Here is a 22808-nt window from a genome sequence, read left to right as displayed (position 1 = left end):
ATTGCTAGATGGGTCAGTTCTTATTAGCACTGTGTGATTAAAATGAAGAATTGTTCAATTATGTTGAACTTGGTTAGAAATGAAGGACCATCTAACTGATTTATTCTTGCATTGTGACAATCAGGCATGCTTTAATAATTACAAATGAAATCTTTTTGAATTAATACTGATTATGGAGGTAACGCAATTCATTAGAAGTATTCCCAAATTGACCCCATCTACAAATGTTGCCAATATAATTTAGTGAAAACACTTGACTCCTGTTCAGCAGCTAGAACAGGTAGGCAGTTGAGCTTCAATGCATTAATGTTTGATCAGTTTAGTAAAAAGGATAGCAGATGAGTAGCTGCATGTTTTACTGCAAAACAAAAGGTAAAAATGTGCACATGGAATTAAAGTTCAGAAACCGAGAACCCACCAACACCCTCACACACTTAAACACCAGTAGCTGGACATCCAAACAAATGCTGTGTGATTCACCTTGCTGCTGCACTGCAAGCACATTTCTCACATTGTTCCACACCATTAAAACGAGTAACATTTGTCAACCCCATGAAGTCTCAAAAACACACACAGGATCTGACTTTTTTTTTCTCATGTTTTCAGGCAATTTTCTTTGTGTGAAGTGGTGTATATAAATCGTGATACTTTTTGATCTGTGTGCTTCAGCACAATCCAAAGCAAGTGAGCATGTTGGGATCAGCAGGGAAACCTCTGGGTACCACTGCACGTTCACAGCTTCTGCTCAAAGCCTGAATTGATGGCCTGCAAAAAGCCACAAACCACTTGAACCACACACCAAAGCTTCACAAACAAACACATAAACACTAAAACCACCGATTAGGGTTAAGCAAGCAACCACTCCTGAAGCCACAAAAAAATGAAAAAAGGGCTTAATCACATAGTCTTAAATCATCTCTAAATGTTTTATAGTATCTTGGTCAAGTATTCCATCTCTTTGAACATTTCTAAATTTTTATTACATCCCAGTCACAAACTTCAGTGTATTTAATTGAGATTGTACATGCCAGACCAGCACTAAATACTGTGTAATTCCTGTGAAATTTACTTTTAAGTTTGTGGTTGTAATGTGACAACTTGTGAAACGGTTCTGTGGGTATAACTTTTCTAAGGCACTCCATTCCTCCCTTTTGCCAACGAGAATTTGGATTAAAGAGGAGAGGCAAGAGAAATCTGAATAAATCAAACAAGCATGAGATCACTTCATGTTATCAAAACAATCTGGCTGTGGCTAATTGGCAAGGAAATGACAAAACGATCTGTTAATCTGGCAGGCGTGAGCAGCCAAGACTGATCTGCAGCTGTTACAGCATACACAACCAACACAGCAACATAAAAACACGGCTTTAGGATTATATAAGAAATGGTTCGAGAGACAAGAAGATGGTGAAGAGGACAGCTATAGCTAGAGGAGAGGCTATGGGGTAGGAGCTCTGTAGTAACCATCAGTACTTATTACAGCTGGCATCAGTACATTTTTTTGCCAGCTAATTACCCAAAGCATTTGTCTTCATACAAAGGAAAAAAGGAGACTGCTGAAAGAGGTGTGAGGGAGCACACTTCAGTGACCAAAATCAAACATGAGCTACTTTTACACAATGCAGCAGGGTTGCCTTGATCAGCCATGATGAACATTAGCTGTTGTGGGTGGGAAGATGTTGGCAGCAGCAATTAATATGTTGTTTGATGTAACTATACTATAACAAGATATTAACACTTATTCTGATTTCAAAATCAGAATAAGCACAGAAATAAGTTTCTGTCCTTATTCCTTAGAAGCACAGAAACAATAACAGAAGAAATGTGTGAAGCTCCTCCACCTCCTCTGAAAGAGTCAAAGAAGAAGAAAAAGAAACATTAGAAAGAGTTTTGTCTCAATAAATGCAATGGGAAAAATGACAACGGAATAAATCCTTTCTTGACGGGTTATGTGAGGTAACATTTTCTACTTACTGCAGTGGTTCTAAGTAAAACTTTAAAACTAACTTATTGATTTGCTTCACTAAAGGGATCTGTGTGGGAACATTTATGCCCAAGAGCCTTAGATTTTCTTTGAAGCGACTGTTCAAATCTCAGTTTGAAAAGTTGCTAAAAGAACAACAAAGAGAAAAATCAAGAAAAAGATGTGGAATAAAAAGACATAAACAGAATGACTTTAAAAAGATATTTGAGCCAGTTTTTATCCTTTTTCTTTTGACGTTTTTTAAAGAATAGTTCTTGACATGAGCCCAAATGTCCTTTAATCGGACTATGAGAGTTTATGCAAACAGTGAATGAAAACTGCTCACAAATGAAAACCTAAAAAGTGTGCCATCAGTTTGTTTGCAACATATTTTACTCTGATAATTGTAAATAAACAACAATAAGAAATAACATAATTTGTGTCAATCTGTGCAAAATCTCAGAGGTTGCTTAAAGGACATTAGGGAACAAACAGCATCCTAAAGAACAAGGAGCAAAGCAGATGTGTCATGGTGTTGTGGAGGGGTTTAGGGTTGGGTTTGAAGCAATATTCCTTACTTCCTGGTTCCATACTCCATCTTCCAAATTCTCATTTAAACAATTGTATAAATATGGATATAATATGGCATACGTACAATCTAAAACTGACAAGTTATATGACGAATTGATTAAGTAGAGAAGCAGCCCCTGGTGTCAATAGCAGAAGAGGGAGAAACTGTTGACAACATCTATTAGGTCAGGTCAGGAAAGCTATTAGTCATGACCTCTACAAATATGCTAGTGGAAGATTGGAAAGACAAAAGCAATGTTTGAAATATATAAGAAGTCCTGTTTGCAGTTTTCCACATGACATAGAAGACATAGCTAACATGTGAGAGAAATATTTTTGACCTACGTGCATTACACATCATTCTGAACACAACATTCACACAGTAAAACATGGCAGTGGCAGCAGCATGCTGTGGGTATGCTTTTGTTCAGCAGGGAATGAGAAGCTGGTCAGTGTTTATGGGAAGATGGATTAAGTTAAAAAGAAGATAATCCTGAAAGTAAAAGCTGCAAAACACTTAAAACTAGTATTGGTATTTACTGGTTTGTATTACTAAACAGAGCTTTGTATGAACATCTAAACTGCTGTTTGGAGTGTTTAAATATTAATCTGAAAACTTCTTGAATATGCAACAAAAAGCAGAGAAACAACTAAGACATTTGAAAAAGAAAAATATGCAAAAGGACCTCTAAGGGAATCAAAAGCAATTGCTAAAACTGATCAGTAAATTAGTTTAACTTACTCCCCCTTCATCCAGTGCCTTTGGAACGTTTATTGAGGTCTGAGCTAAACCTCAGGACCCCAGAGATGCCTCCAATGATGCAACTGCAGCACAGTTAGAACTGCTGTAAAGTGTAGTTTCTCACTGCTATACATTGATATTTTCATCCATCAAATCTAGGCACAATAAAGCCTTTGATTCACTGGGATTTCACTGGGATTTCTCTGGGATTCAATCCATTACTTTGGGTTTTGTTTCATTTTTTACAGCTTATGTTTTAGGGCTTTTATTATGGCAGATGTCGACACTTTATTTCTAGGTTCTTTGGAGGGCGAGTCCTGAGATAGCGGCTAGAAAGGGTTGAAACAAACAGAAATCCACACATTAAAGCCTAACAGTGAGGAAGAACATCTCCAGTAGAAAACTCCTACCGCGAGGTGTGTGTTATCAGAAGCTGTGAACAAATCCAGACCATACTGTCAGCTCTTTCTCTTGGTTAATAACTGGAAAAAATGGTTTATTATATTCCCAAAGCACCTTTTCTATGTTGTGTCCCTGAGGTATGTTTTCTGAACCTGTTGAAAGAATCTGATAATGAAGCCTTGTTGGTGCGGATCAGGTTAAAATTAATGAATGGTGTCATTTTGACCTTTGTGAACACCAAACGTGGAATTCTATTATTTTAGATCTATTTAAATCTAGGAGCAGCTTGAGTAAAAGATTTCCACTTATTCATCAGTATTTTTCAGATCTGTTATGGCTATGTTTTCCATTTGTCTCATTCCTTACTCAGTAGATATCGTCAGATTTTAAGAATTACATAGTTGTGTCAAGCAGAGGAGTTCAAGTATGTTGGTGTCTTGTTCACAAGTGATGTTGTGATAAAGTGGTGGAAGGATAGATGGTTTAAGGCTTTATCTACAGTAAAACAGATGTTTATTTTTAATGGTGATATGAACAAAAGACTGTCATGAAGATTGTCGCAATCCCATAATCTGTGTTTCCTGTTTTAATCTTTTCCTGTTTATCAACTTGGATTTGGTCTTCATCTCCTAATTTCCCTCTGCCTGCCCTCTTCCCCAGCTGCCTGTGCTTGCCTCTTATTAGTCCCTCTGGTTCCCATGCCACTGTCTTCTCTACCTCAGTGTATTTAAGCTGTCTGGTCTGTAATACTCTCTGCTGATTCCTCCATCTATTTTCCCTTGAGCTGCATCCCGTTGCCTCTTCTTTTTTTCTCTGCCTGCCACAAGCTTTATAAGTTTTCTTATTTATCATTAAAATATGCACTCAGTGTTCCTCTCTAGCTCCTGTTTGTATCTTAGTCCATCTTTAGACTATATGGCAGAAATATTGAATGTAAGCAGCTGAAATGAGCTCTACCTATAGGACGGCTGAAGTAGAGCTATAGGGGAAGGAACTGCGTCATCCAGGTGAGTTTGGAGTAAAGCTGCTGCTACTCTGCAGAGTCATCTGAGATGCTGAATGCATCTGGATAGGATAACTTCTATAAACATCAAAGTTTATGGGCATCTCTTAACGGGAGGAGACAGACAGGAAAGTTGACTGAAGGTCTGCAAATCTCTTCTCCCAACTGTAGAGTGTCACTGGGAAGAGGGATGTCTGATGTTTTTCTACCAGCTGCTAGTACTGCAGACTAATCTCTGATAAGTGGAAGATAACGGATGACAGGAGCTGCTCTGGACCGATTTGGTAGAATGAGGTAAAACATCCACCTGCAAAGCCTCCAGAGCATTCAGTTTTTAAAAGTGTGTTGTACAAGTCTTCCGTCCCGCTTCCAAAAAAAGTTAAAATTTTTAATACAATGATGTTTTTCCTTTTCTTATAAATGTTAGGTGTATTCAGAAAGTTCTCCAGGGCAGCTGACTGCTTTCTGACAAGGTGATTTCACTTTATAATCAAATAATTTACTTTATTTGTGTTGTATCTATGACGCTTGGGGACCTCTATAGAAATGCTTTGTGTGAAAAGTGAGGTAGTCAACGATCACACCCCTTGAGGGACCAGCAGGGGGATGGCTGCATGTTGCAAGGTTCCAAGACTTTTTCCTTATGAAGGTAAGTTGAGCTTTTCTGGTTAAATTAGCCTTACCTCACGCAAGGAACTGCAAGAAGATTACTGGAACTGGATTATATTTAACATTTACAAAGTAAGAAGTTAAATTTCTTAACTTTAACATACAAAACATTTTTTTCTGTAACATTAAAGAAGTCATATCTAAAGAAAAAGCAAGTTATGACACTCCAACACATCCACAAAAGCAAGTTGTGTTCTTAATTAGAAAACAACATGATAGCTTACAAATCCTAAAGTAGCAGCCCAGCTCCCAATTTTCACTTTAGATCAGAGACTCATTCCTTTATTCTGGGCTGGCTGTCCATTCCTGACCTTCCCAGCCCATTGCCAAGAATATGTTGATTATTTTTTAACATTTTATTGAGAAACTTCTTACTTCACACCCAAACAAGTCGATGAAGTGATGGCAAGGAACATTTTGCCCTTGACCTAGCCTCATATCTCCTGTCAAACATAAATAATTTATCCAACAATGTTTAAGGACTCTGTGTGTAAAACCATAGTGTTATTTGATTACTCTTTGCTTTGGTGTAAATCAGAAAAAAGAAAAGCTAATTCAGCCATACCCTATGGCAATATAACATGAACTAAATTCAGTTCTTGCTTTTATTGGTATGACATTTCACATTGATTTTGTTCATGGAAATAACTCAATAAACTCAAATCTAGCTCAAATACATGAGGTACTTCAGTCGGAAACTCCATCAAACTACTAACCTCCAGCAGGAACTTCTCCGCCTCAGAGGCCCTTCCAGCTGCAACGCACTGGAAAGTGGCATTTTGGCCAGCGTTTACCTCCTCGTCTCCCAGCCTGGAGAAGTGTGGGGCCTTATCTACAGAAAGTAAAAGAGAGAGAATCACCTTAACGTACTACATTATGAAGCACAAATCCACTCAACTGCTGTCAAGGCTTTTTTTGACTTTTCAAGTATTTTGTCATTTCCTTGTTTTTCAAAACACTACAACAGGTTAGGTGTAAATTTGAATTTGATTTAATAAATTGTCACAATTTAGTTTTTCTTCTAGCCTTTATCTGTGTATGATTCATATTCAAAACATTCACATTTTCTTTCTTTCTCTTAAAAGTGAAAGAAGACAAGAAACATTGTAATTTCTTAAATTTCTCAGCTTCATAATAAAAAGCAGTTCACATTGTAATTTTTTAATATCATTCACAACAAATAAAGTAAAAAAAAGGCCTCTTATAAAGCATCGTTTTTGATCAATAGAGTACAATGCAATATGGGGAGTTGTAAAATGAGGGGGAAAAAGATAAAGCAATTTCTTGAAAATTACATCAGAGGCTTTTCATTAGTTGATCAAAAGTTTACAACCATCAATGAGAAAAACAGAAGTAAGAGTGTCAAAAAAGGAGTCAGTAATAGTTCCACCATTCTGGTTGATCACTTCAAAACTTTGCTTCGATGTGTTTGTGGTGAGTGTTTTCATAAGAGGGTATGTATGCTTAGAAACAGACATCTGTTCTTGTAAACCTCCCCTGCAATTCATCCTCATTTATTTGTGGAAATTAGATGAGGACAACAAACAGCCTGGTCCAAAACAGGTTTGAACTGCAGCTTTGGGCACAAAAGACTCAGGTATCACTGCAGACACAATGGCTCCCAGGCAAGAGGAATATCAATTGCAACATCTCCACATAGCCAGCTGCACATTTGATGCCTTTGCACAACCTGAAGCTCCATTGTTCCATTGAAGTCAAAATCTCCTTAGACCACAATAGAGCCTCCTTCACTCTTATGTGGAAAATATCTCTAATGGGAGTTACTGTCATACCAGTAACTTTTAAAGCCATCAAGACTGTCCTGACAAAACCTTTTCTTGTCATTTTCTTCCATCTGTCAAAGGTACATAAGGTACAGTCAAAAGGGGAAAGCTGAAAGTTGTATTGAAGATGAGAAGGTCTTTAAATGATTGTTTTGGTTTTTGAAGTCCAGACCTTGTCTTGTGGATGTTGGGCTGCAGTCAGCCTTAGTACGGATCTTAATTTGAGTTGAGAATCTAGCTGTGTCTTAATGGAGAGCTCATCAGATCCTCTGGCTCAACACAGGTGAATTTTTTTATAGTTCACCAATTACTTTTTTTGCTCCAAGACGCTCAGGATATTGTAAGAAATTTGAGACAACAGTCTTCCTGTCTTTGAAATCGGAGGGTGAAAGTGAATGCCTGAGAGAAAATGACTCCTAGCCGATACATGAAAACATGACTACGCAACAGGAGAGATTTCCATCTTTTGTTGTTGGTGTTTAAGGCTCTTCGTGGTCTGGCACCATTCTATCTACGATACATTTCACAAATCCACACCCATTCAAGAACCTTAAGGTCAAATAACCAAATGCTCCTGACAAGAACTAAATCATGAAGTCGAGCTGATCTTAGCACCTGCCTCTGTCCTCTGGAACAACTAAGCTCTATGTTAGATTTGCTCAGAACATTGATGATTTCTGAGGAAATCAGAGAGGAAAAGTCCGACCCACTTCTGCTCTCTGACTTTTCACCCTAATATATATTTATAACTTGATTCTGTTCTCTAACCTTTCTTATGTTTGTGATGTATTTTATAATCTTATTGTTTTTTCTGTCTTCCTTGTTATAAATGCCAAATCAATAAAATTGACATTAAACTTTTGGGTACTAAGTGAACAGTGTTTAAATTTTTAATAACTTTCCTACTCTATTTGTTTAGTTCCTTGTTCTTCTTTGCTCTCTTTAAGTTTTCAAACCAGCGCAAAATGTGAACAGTTGCTATTTCTTCCTGGGGAAGATTCGGTCTAGGAGAGTATTAATCCTGGAAAAAAAGAATCTGAAGCAAACATGTTTGAAAACGACTGCAGAGTGTCCATTACTAAAATAACTTGCTAAGAGACAGGATTGATCTCTACTGATGAGCATAATGTAGGTGTGAGTTTCCAAAGAAAAGCCACAGAGTGAGCATCAACCTTCCACGGTTTGACTAATAACGTCCCAGTGTGCTGAGTGAAGCTGCCAATGAGTCAGCATGTGGGAGTGGCCCTCTCGTCCAACTTTCCAATTAACAATTAAAGAGTGAGAAGCAAACCCCTGCTGTGCCAAAGTGCTGGGTAAATGCCGACCACGCTGCCAGCCATCCCTGAGAAAACTGTGTAGGACATGCCGACGTGCCACTCTAGATGATTGGCAGGTGGCGACGAGAGAGCAACTGTGAAGCAGAAGCATCAGGGAGAAGCAAATGTTTGGATCGCGCTCATCTCCTGCTCAGATTTGCACAAAACTGCGTCTCTATCTTGCAGAGATGGAGACGAAAATTTCTTGATCTTGTTTCTGTACAGTAAGTTAGGGAAAGCGCTTGTATTTGTACCCCACATGTGGCCACCATGTTCCCTTTGAGTAACTGCACCCCCACCCCCTCCTCTCCGAATATTTCATTATTTATGCCTGAGAGTTAAACAGACAGTAAACAAACAGGGAGATGAGCACGAGTAAAAAAGACTACACCCCCCAGTTGGCTGGAGCCTCACTGTTGTACGGCTAAATGTGTCAGATCTTATCCTCAGGACTCTTTAGCATGATGAATATTTCATTGAACTGCAACACTAGTTTCAGAGTCAAAGACTGAGACTCAGGAGGATAAAACTGAAATGTCAACTGTGCTTTAACCAGAATTCTTAACATGGAGATTTTTTTATAGGTTTATTCTATTTTTGACCATTTAACACTTTCTGCTGCCTTCTGTCTCGTACTTCCCCCACACTCCTCGCTGCCAAGTGATGTCAGCTGGCCGAGCGCCACATCATAAGGCGCGCTCAGGTCTTGATGAGAGTCTTAATTATTTAATGGTCACAGTGGGAGCAGTCAGCAGATGCCATCTGTTGTGTCTAGGAGTAGCAGGGTGGCCTGCTGGGTGGTAAGTATACAGTTGGGGTGCGACCCAATCTCACAGCTGGTGTTTGCATCATAAAAACACTGATCTGTAACAAAGAAAGCCTGAAATGTCCAAATTCATCAGAATCACAACATTTCTCCTCTGACATTAGCAGGGACTTGATCCCCATCTGAGTTTGGGAAGTGTTGAGTGTGCCGACAAGGCGCCTCGAGTTCAGAGAGTGGCTCTGTCCAGGTAAGTTCAGGTGTCTTAGTCACTCTGTTCTGCAGGAGGTCCTTAGGGGCCGAGAACACACCGAACTGCAACACTCTCCTTCCGCTACTGACACAAAAAGCCCTTTGGTGCAGGCAGTGAAAAACCCTGGACTGCCTTCTCACAAAGCTTTAAACTGTGGTGGTTGGTGGGGGAAAAAAGGCTTTTAAAAAAGAACTGAAAAATCTGTCCAGGAAATCAGCTTCAGTAAGTGCTTTAAAGATTACAATTATTAAGTAAAGGTAAGTGTTGGCATTTTGTGTATTCAGGGTTTTCAAAACCAATTGTACATACTCTTGGTATGCACAATGTCTAAGTCTTTGTAACATCAAGAAAATTCTAGTAACATATGCTTTTATCTTTCAATAAATTGGAATTAACATTAAATGTATCTATTTTAAATAATGTTTTACTTATTTTAAGGCTCAAAGCTGGGAATCGTGTTAGGAGAAAGAAAAAATCCTCACAATTTAAGTTGCAGTGCTGATGGATTAGGCATAATTTAAATGTATTTTTCACATACATAATTACATTCTTTTTAATTAATTTACATAGAAGAGTCTTTCCACCTTTACAGAGTCTAAATTTTAAAAATACTGAATGTCAGTTTTTGGACAAGTTGAATTAATTTTATTTTCTACCTAGGTTCAGCTCCACATATCCACAAATACAGCTTTCCTTCTACAAAATAATAATTTAAGATATCTGGAACAAAATTATCACCAGATATTTACACTGTGGTTGTTGCAAGTTATGATTTTATTGACCAAGAAATTGGCAGGAAGAACATTGTTATTGGTATCTGGAGCTGAAAGTCCAGCACACTTGACTGAGAAAAGAAATGTCATTTATCCTTTGATGAGCACTGTTTGAAATATCCAAAGGCCAAATTAGGGATATAAGAAAATTAAATTTTTTAATAAACTTTTCAGATATCCGGTTTGAAGATCCAGTCAGAGAGCTGTATGATAAACCCGCTTGCCATAAAAGGTCATTCAGTCATTACTCTTCGTTTAGCTCTACTGATGTTTTGAGCTGCTTTGAAATATATTTTCACACATTTTTACATTACAATCACTTAATGTGGCTGGCATGCAGCACCTTGTGTAACTGTTGTGTGAAGTGGCACTTACAGCAGGGGTAGTTGAGCACCATGATGTCATCTAAGGCAATGTAACCTCTCCGCTCCCTGGAAACGGTTGCCTCAATTAGCACCTGTGAAAGCAAGCATAAGCGTAAGATAACTCTGTATGAGCATGCACGTGTCAGAAACTCAGTGCTCTCACAGATGAAGAGCAGGAGTGATTTTCAACACTGAAAGTTGTGTGTGTTATTTTTTAGTTGATCTTGTTCTCCCATCGGTGGCAAGACACATTAATTAGAAACAAGCCCATTTCACATCTACTGATCCAAAACAAAAGCGGAGACAATGAGAAAAATAAGACATATACCGAAGGCTCAACGCAGAGACGGATAAGTTTTGTCTCTCTCCGCGGGGCCATGGGAAATAATTGCTTTATCACGAACCACACAATGTGGTGCCTGAGTCATGAGCGCCATCGTAGATTCAGGACACGAGCTGCTATGAAGCCATAACAGCAGATAATACAGCTTTCACAAGGCCACCATACTCAAGGGAGGACAAACCTCCTTTCTGTCCTGTGGAACAATAAGCGAGATGAGCACTGGGCTCTCATGAAACCTAATCAATATCAAATCACCATCCCCAATAATAGTGGGAGAGTTATGAGACACAGGGGTGATGTTTGTTTTCGGAGCACCAAGGACAGTCTTCCATCCATGTGTTTGATCATAGACCAGCATTGAGTTACTGTTTCTCATAATCCTAGGAGCAAACGATTACCACATGCTTCTCATCACCACGTCTTAGTTTTTACCTCCATTCCTAAGCGCACTTACACACACACACACACGCACTAAAACTACATGTCCTGTAAACCATTACTGTTTGTCTTGGTGGATTGGTGTAGTCTAGATCCTTCACACATTATAAGGGCATTATTACTTTTTGAGAGATGTTTCTTTTTAGTGCATACAGTTGAAAAATCTGACAATAAATACCAGTAGAAATTAGACACAGTAAAGTGCTTTCCAAAAGTATTACTTTCTGCTAAGACCATTTTTCAAAATTTTGATGTTTATGTTATGTCCAGGGTGATGGGCAATGTTATCTTTCACACTTAGTGTTTTGCATATGTCAGATTTTAAGCAGGATGCCTTGAGGGTGTCCTCCAATAATTGCTATATTCTCCTACTTTGCCACAAAGCCCAAACTTTATGGCAAGGAACAGCTGCATAGCTCATATTGAAATCATATAAATCACAGGTGAACTGAAGTTTTTTTTTTATTATTTGGCTTTTCAAGACAGTTGATATTTGGGGGGATATTACATTATAGAAGATGAAAATATCCACATTTTTTTCACTTTTTGCCAGTATGATGATTGTGTTTCTGTAGCATTAGCACAATCTTGTGATCTTTTTTCCCCCTAACAATTAACTGAGAGACTGCAGGTAAAAAACAAAAAAATCATCTTCACCACTATAGTCCTCACTGGAGGGACACAAAGACCTCTTCTAGACCTCTGGCCTGCTGTCCAACCATCTATAGTCAGCGGCACAGACTCAGTCCACCTTGCTGGACTTAAAAAAGGATGAAACAGATTATTCTGACAACAAACCCAGTTGTCTATGACCCCTGAAGAACCTTTCACAGAAATATCCTGGGGGGAAGTGAGGAGATTGGGGTCAGCCAAAAAAACCATCTGGGCAGAATCGTCCAGAAACGGGATGTGCAGAGCTAACGGAGGAAGAGGAGAGGTGAGCAGGAACGCAGAAGGAAAGGTCCTGACAGGTGGGTCTCCTGCGGTTGGACTGAGACCCTGCCTTGCCCTGGCTACTCTTCTCAGAGAGGAAAAACTGAGGCTAATCTTCTTCTGCCAAAGTCAATTTTTCTGTTTGTTCCTAAGAAAAGGCGGGAAGTTGAGCTGGAAGCAGCTGCCCAAACTTTAAAAAAAAAAAAGAAAAGAAAAAAAAGAGCCATTTTAACATTTCCTGCTTTTTCGTTGCCACTTCCACTCCTACACCTCTCAGGCTGCCGATTCTCTACAAAGCCTGTGGCGCATCAGCTTCTTAGTTCAGGATTAATTTCCTGCATTGTCAAATGTTTTTTAGTTTGTGGCCAATTTCCCTCCCTTCCTCCTCTTTCTCTGTCTAACATACCATGGCTTCAACAACAAAAAATAATAATAGGAGTAATGACTAAAACCCAACTTACTTCAGTGTATTGACCTAAATTAGCTGGGTAAACACGCACGGCCGTGCCATTAGGCCAACATCAAAATTAGCCAGAAACACTGATTAGGCTTAATGGTATACAAGCAAGAAAAAAAAGAACATCTTTTAGACTCTAATTGAAACTGTTATTACTCTCTGCTGAGCTGAAGCGCTGAGCAGATTGATTACTGGTTAATCCCTAATTTTTTTAGCCATTAAGAAAGGAACTTATTAGGAGGGAGACGTTTAGAGCATTTGTTTCAATAAAAAACTTCAGAGATTTTTATTGAAATCCACTTTCCCAATAAGACTTTGCATATTCTAACAAGCTGTTACTTTTCTTCCGCTAGGAGTGAAAGCCTCTGGAGATAAAGGAGAAAACAAAAAAAAAAAAACAAGAGCTGAACATCAAGTGATTTACAGCAGATATAAAAGGCACATTACCAGAACATATTACATTACCCCGTTATATTGTTCTTTAGAGACAATAGTAATGTCTACAGATAAAGAAAAGATTTATTTTGCCCTGCAAGTCAGCTTCTACCTTCCGCCATTAGACACGCAAGGCTTTCACTCACTTTTTGAGTTACAGATTAGATTTCTCTAAAAATCCTTAAAAGTTCACAGAGAAATGCTCCAGTGCTGAGCTAAATCTGCTCGGGTGGAAATGCCAGAGGATAACGGCTAAGTGTGAGACAACAGTGCAAGTGTCGGAAATCTCAATGCGATCTTTCTTGGTACGCATGGGCTCAGCTTGGAGGGCTCAGCAGGCGACAGTGAAGGAAAAGAAACAGAGATGGGCTCTGATAACGGCAAAGCATAATAGGTTCTAAAATATAGGAGTGTCTATCCACTTCCTGTCTGATAGCTGTTTGTTTTCTAGAGAATTAATAGATGGATAATGCCTTGAGGAGTTGAAACATACAGCTTATATAAAGGGTGCTGATATCTATTTTTTACCTGTTTTGTAAAAAGTCTTTTTTATAATTCGACTGAAATAAAAAGCTGTTCCTGGAAATATACAGGAAAAAATGAATAATTTGCTGAAACAAGTTGAGTTTCAGAATTCAGTCTTCACTAGTAGGAATCTATCGGCAGGCAACACATTGACTTGACAATATTTGTCGACTTTCCCTTGCAAAAGTTCTCCGGATTTTTCAGGGTGGAAGGAAATCCTGTCCGATAGCCTCTTCAGCAAACCCCACAGGGCTCTCTATCAGATTTAGCTCAAGACTGACAAGGCCATTCCAAAACTTGGCTTTTTCATCTGACGAGGCTATTTTCCTCTTTCTTTGGTAACAGTGTGTTATTCAGCCTGTAGCAGACACAAAATAAGATGGTGTTTTCAACTGTTTATTATTTTATCCAACTTGACAAAAAAAAAGACATAGTTCTACTCAAAGAAAAACGATCTTGGACCATTATGCTCACCACAGTGTCTCACTGTTAGCAGTCTGTTCTTCTGCTGTGCTGCATTGTTTGTGTCAAGCATCCCTTTAGGAATTTTGTTCCAAAAGTTCAAGTCTGGTTTCATCACCTTTAGCAAATTCACTCACAAGGTCTTAGGAGATTTTAGTCTTGCTCGGATGTTTTTGTTTAGTTTTTTGTTTTTTTGGAAGACGGGGCCTGTGTCTCAGTACCTTACTCCTTAGTCCAAACATGTGGTGAGTACAGGAGTCATATGAGGATTGCAATTAAGAGAAAAAGCATGTAACTATCTGAGCTTCTGTTGGACTCTTGGCTCCTTCACTAAGCAGTTACCAATTTGTCTTTTTATCAGTGAAGGAGGAAAAATCAGCTATTGTAAAGTCACTGTTGTCCAACATTTTCTCCAATTACCAATAACTCAAATCCTTCTAGGACAACTGAGCTTTAGTTCAAATGAATCACTATATATCTACTGTCAGGTACTGATGTAATCATAGCAGTGTGCATACTTATGTAAATAGGATGTCTTAGTTTTTCCAAGAGTCACATTTTCCATGTGACACTTTATAGATGGAAAAAATTTGAGAATGATTTGTTTTGTTTCTGCATTTCAGCGGGAGTGTGTGGACTTTTTAGACACGCTTTAAACCTTTGCCTGTGCTTACTTCAGGTCTGGCTTAAGAGATTATTTCATTTTTTGGGGAGAACAAGAAGAGGATAGTAAAAAGCCCATCTGTCAGGGCAGTTTGAGAGAAATTGGGCAGAATTCACAAAAAGTAATTTGTTCCAAGTGAAATATCATACTTGTGGTCAGGTGAAGCTGATTTGAGTTCTGAGGGAGTGAAGCTCCAATGGACGTCTTCTACTCTTTTTATATTTTTGGACTCTTGTTAGAATCTGTATCTTTGCTGAAGTTTTTGGCAGAAGGGAAACTGTGAATATGGGTTTGAAGCTACAGGCCCTACAATCACTCACAACTGTGAAACTGTAACTTACAAAAGTGACAAAAAAACTCATCATTTTGTCACAATGGTTTGCTTTGAGGAAGATTCTTGAGTTCTGTCTTCATTGTTTGTGCTTTGAAAAAAAAAGACAAACACACACACACACACCTCCTGTTATTACAGAGTGACCTGCTCCAGCTGGACAATAATCCCTGGCTGTCACAAATCTAAAAAGTCTGCAGAAGACTAGCTTGAATACCACAACAAAGAGCTAAGGGAGTTAAAAATGGCTACTAAATCTTACATTTTACAATTTTCCATATAATTTAAAAGCCTCCTCTGATGGAAAGCTTGAGTTGGAGGTGAAGCAGCACATCCAGTTAAGGAGAATTGCAATCCTAGTCATTTTTTCGGGATGAAATAAAAGTTTCCCTTTCATTGCTTTCACAAATATAGGGAAATGGCTGTAAATTACAAACTATTAATTAAAAAATCTGTAATTAGTGTAGATGTTTCAGGTTTGACAAGTCAATAAATTAGATTTTCTTTACTTTTTCTGCCAAGACTGTTGGTGACTCTTGCAATCTAAAATATTTCCAAACAGTTTTGTCAGCTTTGAAAGCAGGATAGAGAGTAGAAACTGAAATATGCGCCATACACAGCGGGAGCACAGGTTGCTTTCATGATTTGCACAAACTTAGCATTACATAACTAAGCTTAGAGTAACAGTTACCATGAACTGTGCGACGGAGCTGAAAGCAAGAATGAATAAAATAGAGAGTAAAAAAGCAGGTTTTTGGAAGTCAGAAAAGACGAAAAGCTGAGAAGTTTCTGACATTTGAAATAAGAGATGAATAAGTAAAAGGGAAAGTGCGAGTCAGAGAAGAGGTGAGGGAGAGGCGGTCTGTGGCTCGATTCGGCCGTCTAGGAGGGCTGGATAACATCTTTAATATTTGATAACAGGGTTCTCCAGGTATTGCAAACACTTCTACCAATAAGACGCAGTGAGGAATACGGCAGTGTACACGGATCTCACAGGACATCTTCTGTCGAGGCGCTTCAAGGTGATCTCGCATTAGAACCTGAAAATCCACTGAATTTTCTGGTATCGGGGAAGAGTGATGCATGTGAATCCAGCACAAAAATGTGAGCTTAATTAAGCTTATTATTAAAAGAGAAACAATTATTTCAAATAACACGCAGATATATTGTAAAAAACAAAAATCTGCAAAGTCCTGTTTAAGTGATAACATCTCAAAGCACCCATGCTGAAAGTAATCAGGTAGATAGTTTTTGAAACCAGCAGGTGGGTGAACGAATCAGATTTGAATGATATTTTTGATTTATTTTCAGCATCTAATCCTCTTAGTTTTGGTGATTATCAGAGCATTTTGCCGACTCTTTTTAATTACATTTCACAATGACATTTTGGAGACATAAACAGCGACTGTGTACGGCGTAAACAGTATTTCGTTAAAATAAAATCTTAAAACAAGCCTCTGTGAGCATCACTTCCATCTGTATCTCTGCAGTGCAAACGGCTACACTGACATTTTGTATCCAGGCAAGAAATCTGTGCGCAGTAATGCACCCTGAGACCAACACAGGCAAAAAGACTTTGATTAAAAGACCATCTTTGTTAAGGGATGTTTGTTCTTCTGGAGTTATTTTACCCCAGTGGAAATAAGAAGAACTGGGTGTTTTTTGACAGTGGCTTTGTTCCTGCTCCTCCTCGGTCGGTTTGGTTGTCCTGCCAACATCGTGCCATTAAGTGACTGATGATGGCAAGTGGCTGATCTGGATTTAGTTTGGGTGTATAAAAGAAAAGAGAACTGAATAGAAAACCACACAACACTTTTTAGATTTTCAAAGATGAAAACAAAGTTTAATTTTTCTTTTTCTTGTCCTTTTAGTTATGATTAATTTTGTGGTTGTTAAATAACATGGCCCCATGGCCTTCAGAGTGGTTTAGGATAGAGAAGTTATATATAAATTACGAAAAGTAAAGAGTCAAATGTTAATCATCTGAATCATGTCAATTAGGATGTTTTTTTGTTTTTTTTCAAAAAACACTATGCTAATTATTATTTCACCATTAAATCTTTCTAAGAATGAGAAGATATGGAATTAAAATCTCCATTGCTGTAAATGACGTTGATTTTGATCGCTGTGTCTGTTTTGGTGGTATTGTGAGTGAGGGGTAAAAACATTACATTCATTTTTATTATTTTAAATAGAAAAATATGTTGTCATTTACACATTTTAAAGAAACAAACAGGCTGTTGAAACAGATTACATTTCTATTCAAAGGTTTGAGTGTTTTGTTAGATTAGATATATTTGTCATGACGATCTTATATGTTTTAATCGTCATTATGTTTTTTATCCAGTGGATGTGCGTAGTATTTTTCTGCTAAACTATCCTAAAATATCTGAATAAAACACATTGAAGCCTGTAACGTGACACAACGTGCAAAAGATTAAGGTATATACTGGCTCAAATAATTCAATCAGTATTTGAAGTTACAATAAACTCTTTGAAGGAATCGTGGTGAAGCTCTGGAGCAAAGCGGGCTTTAAGATGTCTGTTGTTCTTTTGATGCTTTGACTCCGTTTCGTTCGCCCGATAACGCGAGGGGATGGCCAGCGCTAAAGAAAACACCCAGCCTTTAACATCCTCATTCTCTTTCATCTGTTTTGTCTGTGTAAAAGGAGAGCAGTGGCTTGTTGCAAGATGAGACTCACTGTCATTCCACAGTGATGAGGTCTTTTGACTGCTGAGGGATTAGCAATGTAAGCCATGGCATCCGCGCCTTTGCGGGGGCAGATTGTTTTGCTCCCTTTGTGCTCAAAAGCAGTATGAGGTCAACTGAGAAAACGTGACATGTAAGAGAAGAAGTGGAGGGAGAAAAAATAAATAAATCAAATCTACAGCTTTAATTCTTCTTGTCACATTAGGATGCATTTGCTCTAATGTTGCCAATTCTTTGTAATCAAATCCCCAATATTAGCCAATTTAATCCAATCAATTTGAGCAGTATGTTTTCCTCAACATGAGATAAAAGCCAGGCTATTAGTCTTTTAAGCTGCTCTATTAAAAGGTTGTACAGTCAATACTCATTTCTTGGGTAGTCTTCTTCTCCTGTTGAGTTTGTTTCCTCCTCCTCTTCCTCATGAGCCATTTTAACCCTCCTTCTACTTTGTGCTGCATCTCATTGGAAGCCACTGCATCATTCTGACACACTTAAAGCACCAAACTATTAATTCCTCTTGAACTATTTTCATGTTTACAATAAAAAAAAACTCCTATGTAATTTAATGGGGTTTTGTTGCATTAAAAACATTTCTGTAAATAAAAATCTGAAAGGTTTGGAAAGCATTTGTATGCAGCCTCTTTTACTCTGATACCCCTAATTGCTCATCTAGGAAAGAAAGTCTCTAAAGAAGTCACTTAAGAGCTCTCCTGTGTACTGAATACAGTGTAAGTAGAGCTGTTCTGTAAAAGCTTAAGAAATTTATCGAGTACATTAGTGAAGGGAAAGCATTACGAGGACAAACAAAAAGGAAAAGTTTGTCACGAACCATACCTGGACATGTGACATGAAAAAATTTGAAAGGTTCAAGGCCGGTGAATATTATTGTAAACCACTGTGTACGCCTAACCATTAGCTGTGACGCTTTCAAATACATAAATCCACAGAGAAAATTAAAGAAAGGATAAAGGAAACAAATGGGTTTGAAAACCATTTTCAAAGGAGGACTGAAGAAGAAAAGAAACTGCATTATAAGAAGTATTTTTGTTGCATTTATGACATATCTGATTCAATGTTAAGACAGAGAGAAGTAGTGCGTAATGAGAATCAGCGAGTCGCTTTTTGGAGAGATCACACACAGCAGAGAACCACTCTGGGGAGAGAAGCAACCATTTTCAGCTCTCGTTGTTCGATGTTCAGCATAAATGTAACTCATGTTTAATATATCTATTAAGGGAACTGTAAAAATAATGGTTTGCACAAAAAAAAAGAACCTGGCTGAAAGCATCTCATCTTCTGGTTTATCATTACACTTGATTTTCCTTCACATTTACTCAACAGCTTTAGCTTTTGATTATATTTAGGATGATTTCATATGACATACCATTTCCCATAACAAACTTTAAAATACAATGTCCATAATAATTAATTAAAATAAATAGTCTGAAAAACAGCTACATGTGGGCCGGCTCTTGAGGAAGATAATTTCACAAAAAGCTTTGACAAGTGTCACATTTTGTGGAGACTAATAATAATTTTATGCTAAAGTCCAATGTTCACTTATGTTTATGTATCAAAATAATAAATATAGGGCTGTTTTATATAGCAGGAGTAAAAATAATTGTTGCTTTTGTGATTTATATAGATGTCATAAGTTTGTGGTACATTTCTGTTTTAATTGTTTGCATAAATCCATAATTCAGCTTTCAAACAAAGTGTGTAAATTTTATCTATTTATATTTTAAATTATCTAAATTTGCCATGTATTAATTTCAATTAACATTTTATAAACCAAAATAGGAATATTAAGTGAAAAACAAAGTTGGGGAAAATAAGTTACTAACATAAAAAAAAGTTAATGTTCCAATTAACTTTTATTTTTCTTCTCAAATAATCCTTTCCTGATAGCTAATTCAGGAGTTCAAACCGTTTCTACCTTCAGAAACTGTAACTGCAAAATGCAGCCAAAATACTTCAGTAATAATAATATATTAGTCATATATAATAACTCTCCATGTCAGTCAGAGAGACCAAACCAGTCTGCATTATACAGCCATTATACAACCAATACTTACATGATTCTGTTTCAGTAAGATTTTTTGAGCTGAACTTTTTTCTCGAAGCTCCATCAGATGATATTGTTTGATAAGTATACCTGTTTGGTTGGAAAAGCTGGAAAAGGTTCAGGGAAGTAAACACACAGGAAAGTATCTGAGTACAGTTAACCTGCCCCTACATGTTTATCTCTGCCAACAACCTTACATCATGTTTCATTGGCAGTTCGTTGGAAGGGTGAATTTTTTTTTTTTTTTTAGCTTGTTTGCTTTATCTTTTTATCTTTTTCTAGTTTTCTTATTTGTTTTGCAAAAAGCTCCACCAGGTTTCCAATGAGGAGTTTTGACCAGTGGGTAACATTTTCTTGTATGTTTTATCAATATGCAATTAAAATGAGCTATGATTATTATTACATTATAGCCCATGTGTTTTAACTAAAGACTATCACAATCAGGTGATTGTTGATGCAAATGTATATCCAGCATGCCATGCCCTTCGACTTATTTACAATTGTTTTAGTAATTAATATGGACAGATTAATAAATAAATTCTCTGTTAATTTTAACATAACCCCTGCAATTAATACCTTTCTACAAATCCCTTTTGCTTAGAAGAAAGCAATAGGTCCTACCTAAGATTATAAAGAGCATTCAGATATCATTCCACTTTGACTCTGTAAATCGCCCAGCCGTTCTTATGCTCTCTTATCTTCAGGTCATACCAACGGTCTTTGAAACAGCAAAAGGCCAATAGCATCACAGATCTTTGACCATACTCAACAGTGGGCGTAATGTGTTTAGCTTCACAACAAGCTCTTCAGGAGCATTTGTTGCCAAAATGCTAAATCTTAGTCTTATCTCTGTAAAGCACACAGTTTCATCACATTTAGCAAAATCTGTATGTTTACATTTCTGACTGTACAGAAAAGACTTTTTCCTGGAATGCCTCCTAAACAACTGGTTGGTATGTAGATAGTCCCTAAAGGTTCCTATGGCAGCTTGTTGACCCCAACATGCTGATCTTTGCTGCAGTATCCTAACAAAAAGCTTTAGGGGGTTTTATAACCTCTCCAACCAGTGGTAAAAAGATACTATTGTTCTTCGTAAAGCCTTCTTTGCAAAGAAGCAGTTGTTTTAAGCTTTATAATCATTGTTTTCTTTATAAACTTTTAGAATGGAGAAGCAGCAATTTTCTTGTATCAATCTCCTGCCTGTCACACTCTCTAGTCTCCCACCTTTTTTGAAAACTCACAAAAAAAAACCTCAGAGTTTATATCCAAGGGAGATATGAACTAATGAACTGCTAATGAACAGTTTCTGTACATTTTGATACAAATATTGAATGCTTCACTGAAATAATCACAGAATTGTTAGAGTATTCGTGCCCCTGGTGATTTTGTGAAAATTTTTCAGTAATATGAGATCTTTGCTTCAGTGAAAAGGTCTACTCAAACTGAAGTCTATATTTTTCTATATTTTTCAGTGTGTGTTTATGCTGCTGCTGCAAAAAAGTAATTTTTTCAAGCCTTTTTTTTTTACACTTTGTTACCACATGTGTGGAGATTGCTGTATAAAACTTATCAGTGTCACCAAAACTTGTTACAAATAGACAGTGGCAAGATGATCAAAATATAATGCTTAGCGGTGAGACTCAAATATATTTAATTGAGTTAATTACAGTGTCTGTAATTAATTAATTGCAAATTATATGTTAAAAATATAACCAACAATTCACAATCTTTTTGCTGCTAAATTATTTAATAAATACATAAATGAGTTTAACAACAAATATATTGTTTTCACTCTGTTATTTCGGTTATTCAACCAAAGGATTGGTGCTAAGTTCTATGACATCCATTCAACTTTCACGTTTTTCCAGGATTCCTGGAAAAACTTGAAAGTTTTCATGGAAAACTGATTATTATTCATGGAACTTCTTTAAATAAAATTGTTTTTTTAGAAATATGGGTTATGGATGCTGACATTAGCATTGAGGATGTCTGTGTTGGCTGAAACATGTTTTGCACTGAGATTTCTTTTTAGGCTTGAATAGCTTCGGTGATTAGCCAACTCCTTTGTGCACAACTTGCACACAACAACAGCCTTGTCCAGCATCCTGTCAAATTGTTTTTAAATGAGAATTAATCTCCAGGAGAAACGGGTTTGTCATCCATCGCTGTTGTTTGCTGATGTCACTTCTGCATCAAAATTACGGGCATACCAGAAACGTGTTAATACAAAAGTTCTAGCCAGAACCTTGGAATGTAAAAAAAAAATATATATATATATATATTAATTAATTAATTAATTAATTGAGTTAAACTTTTAACTTTTAAATATTTTATTGGAATTAACATGCTAGAGTCTACAAAAAGTTTTTTTTTTCTATTAAGACTTAGACATCCTTAAGGGAGAGTCATGTCCTGTGCTGTTTACTGCACTTAACTTAAGATTGGATGATGCTGGCTGAAAAGCCTCCAAATGCTCCTACCCCCAGGTTTATACAGTGCTAAGGGCTATTATTTACATAGTCAAGGTCACAACATACAAGGCCGAATAGAATTTAATTAAGTCAGGGGGATTGACAGTTCTTGATAAAATGCGTGCTACTCAACCTAATAGCTTTCTGACAGCTTAGCAGAGTTTGCAGAAAGAAGAAATTGGATTAATAAATGGATAACCCTCACACTCACCTACCTAAGCTATCCACCGCCACATTAGACACCCACAGACGATGACAGTGTGGCTCTGAGAACTGAACGTGATGACATACCAAGCAGCTGGGATGATGCGGCTGGGCGTAATCTCTACCAGAGATTCCCATGTCACATCTGGTTAGGGACCTCAAACGTT

At 37.4% G+C, this 22808-nt stretch overlaps 1 protein-coding gene across 4 annotated transcripts in view; it reads right to left on the bottom strand.

Moving 5' to 3' along the window:
* The window catches only part of ptprub (protein tyrosine phosphatase receptor type Ub), a 231326-nt gene that overhangs the window by 83252 nt on the left and 125266 nt on the right, over nucleotides 1-22808 (bottom strand). For all 4 annotated transcript variants that reach the window (XM_032558323.1, XM_032558324.1, XM_032558325.1 and 1 more), the window contains exons 4-5: nucleotides 10614-10695; nucleotides 6066-6181 (exon numbers count right to left, since the gene is read on the bottom strand). In XM_032558323.1, the coding sequence (XP_032414214.1) occupies nucleotides 6066-6181; nucleotides 10614-10695 (198 nt within the window). The remainder of the gene's footprint in view (nucleotides 1-6065; nucleotides 6182-10613; nucleotides 10696-22808) is intronic.

This window comes from Xiphophorus hellerii, chromosome 3 (assembly GCF_003331165.1).
Source record: "Xiphophorus hellerii strain 12219 chromosome 3, Xiphophorus_hellerii-4.1, whole genome shotgun sequence".
Lineage (NCBI taxonomy): Eukaryota > Metazoa > Chordata > Actinopteri > Cyprinodontiformes > Poeciliidae > Xiphophorus > Xiphophorus hellerii.
This window is presented reverse-complemented; position numbering and strand designations above follow the sequence as displayed.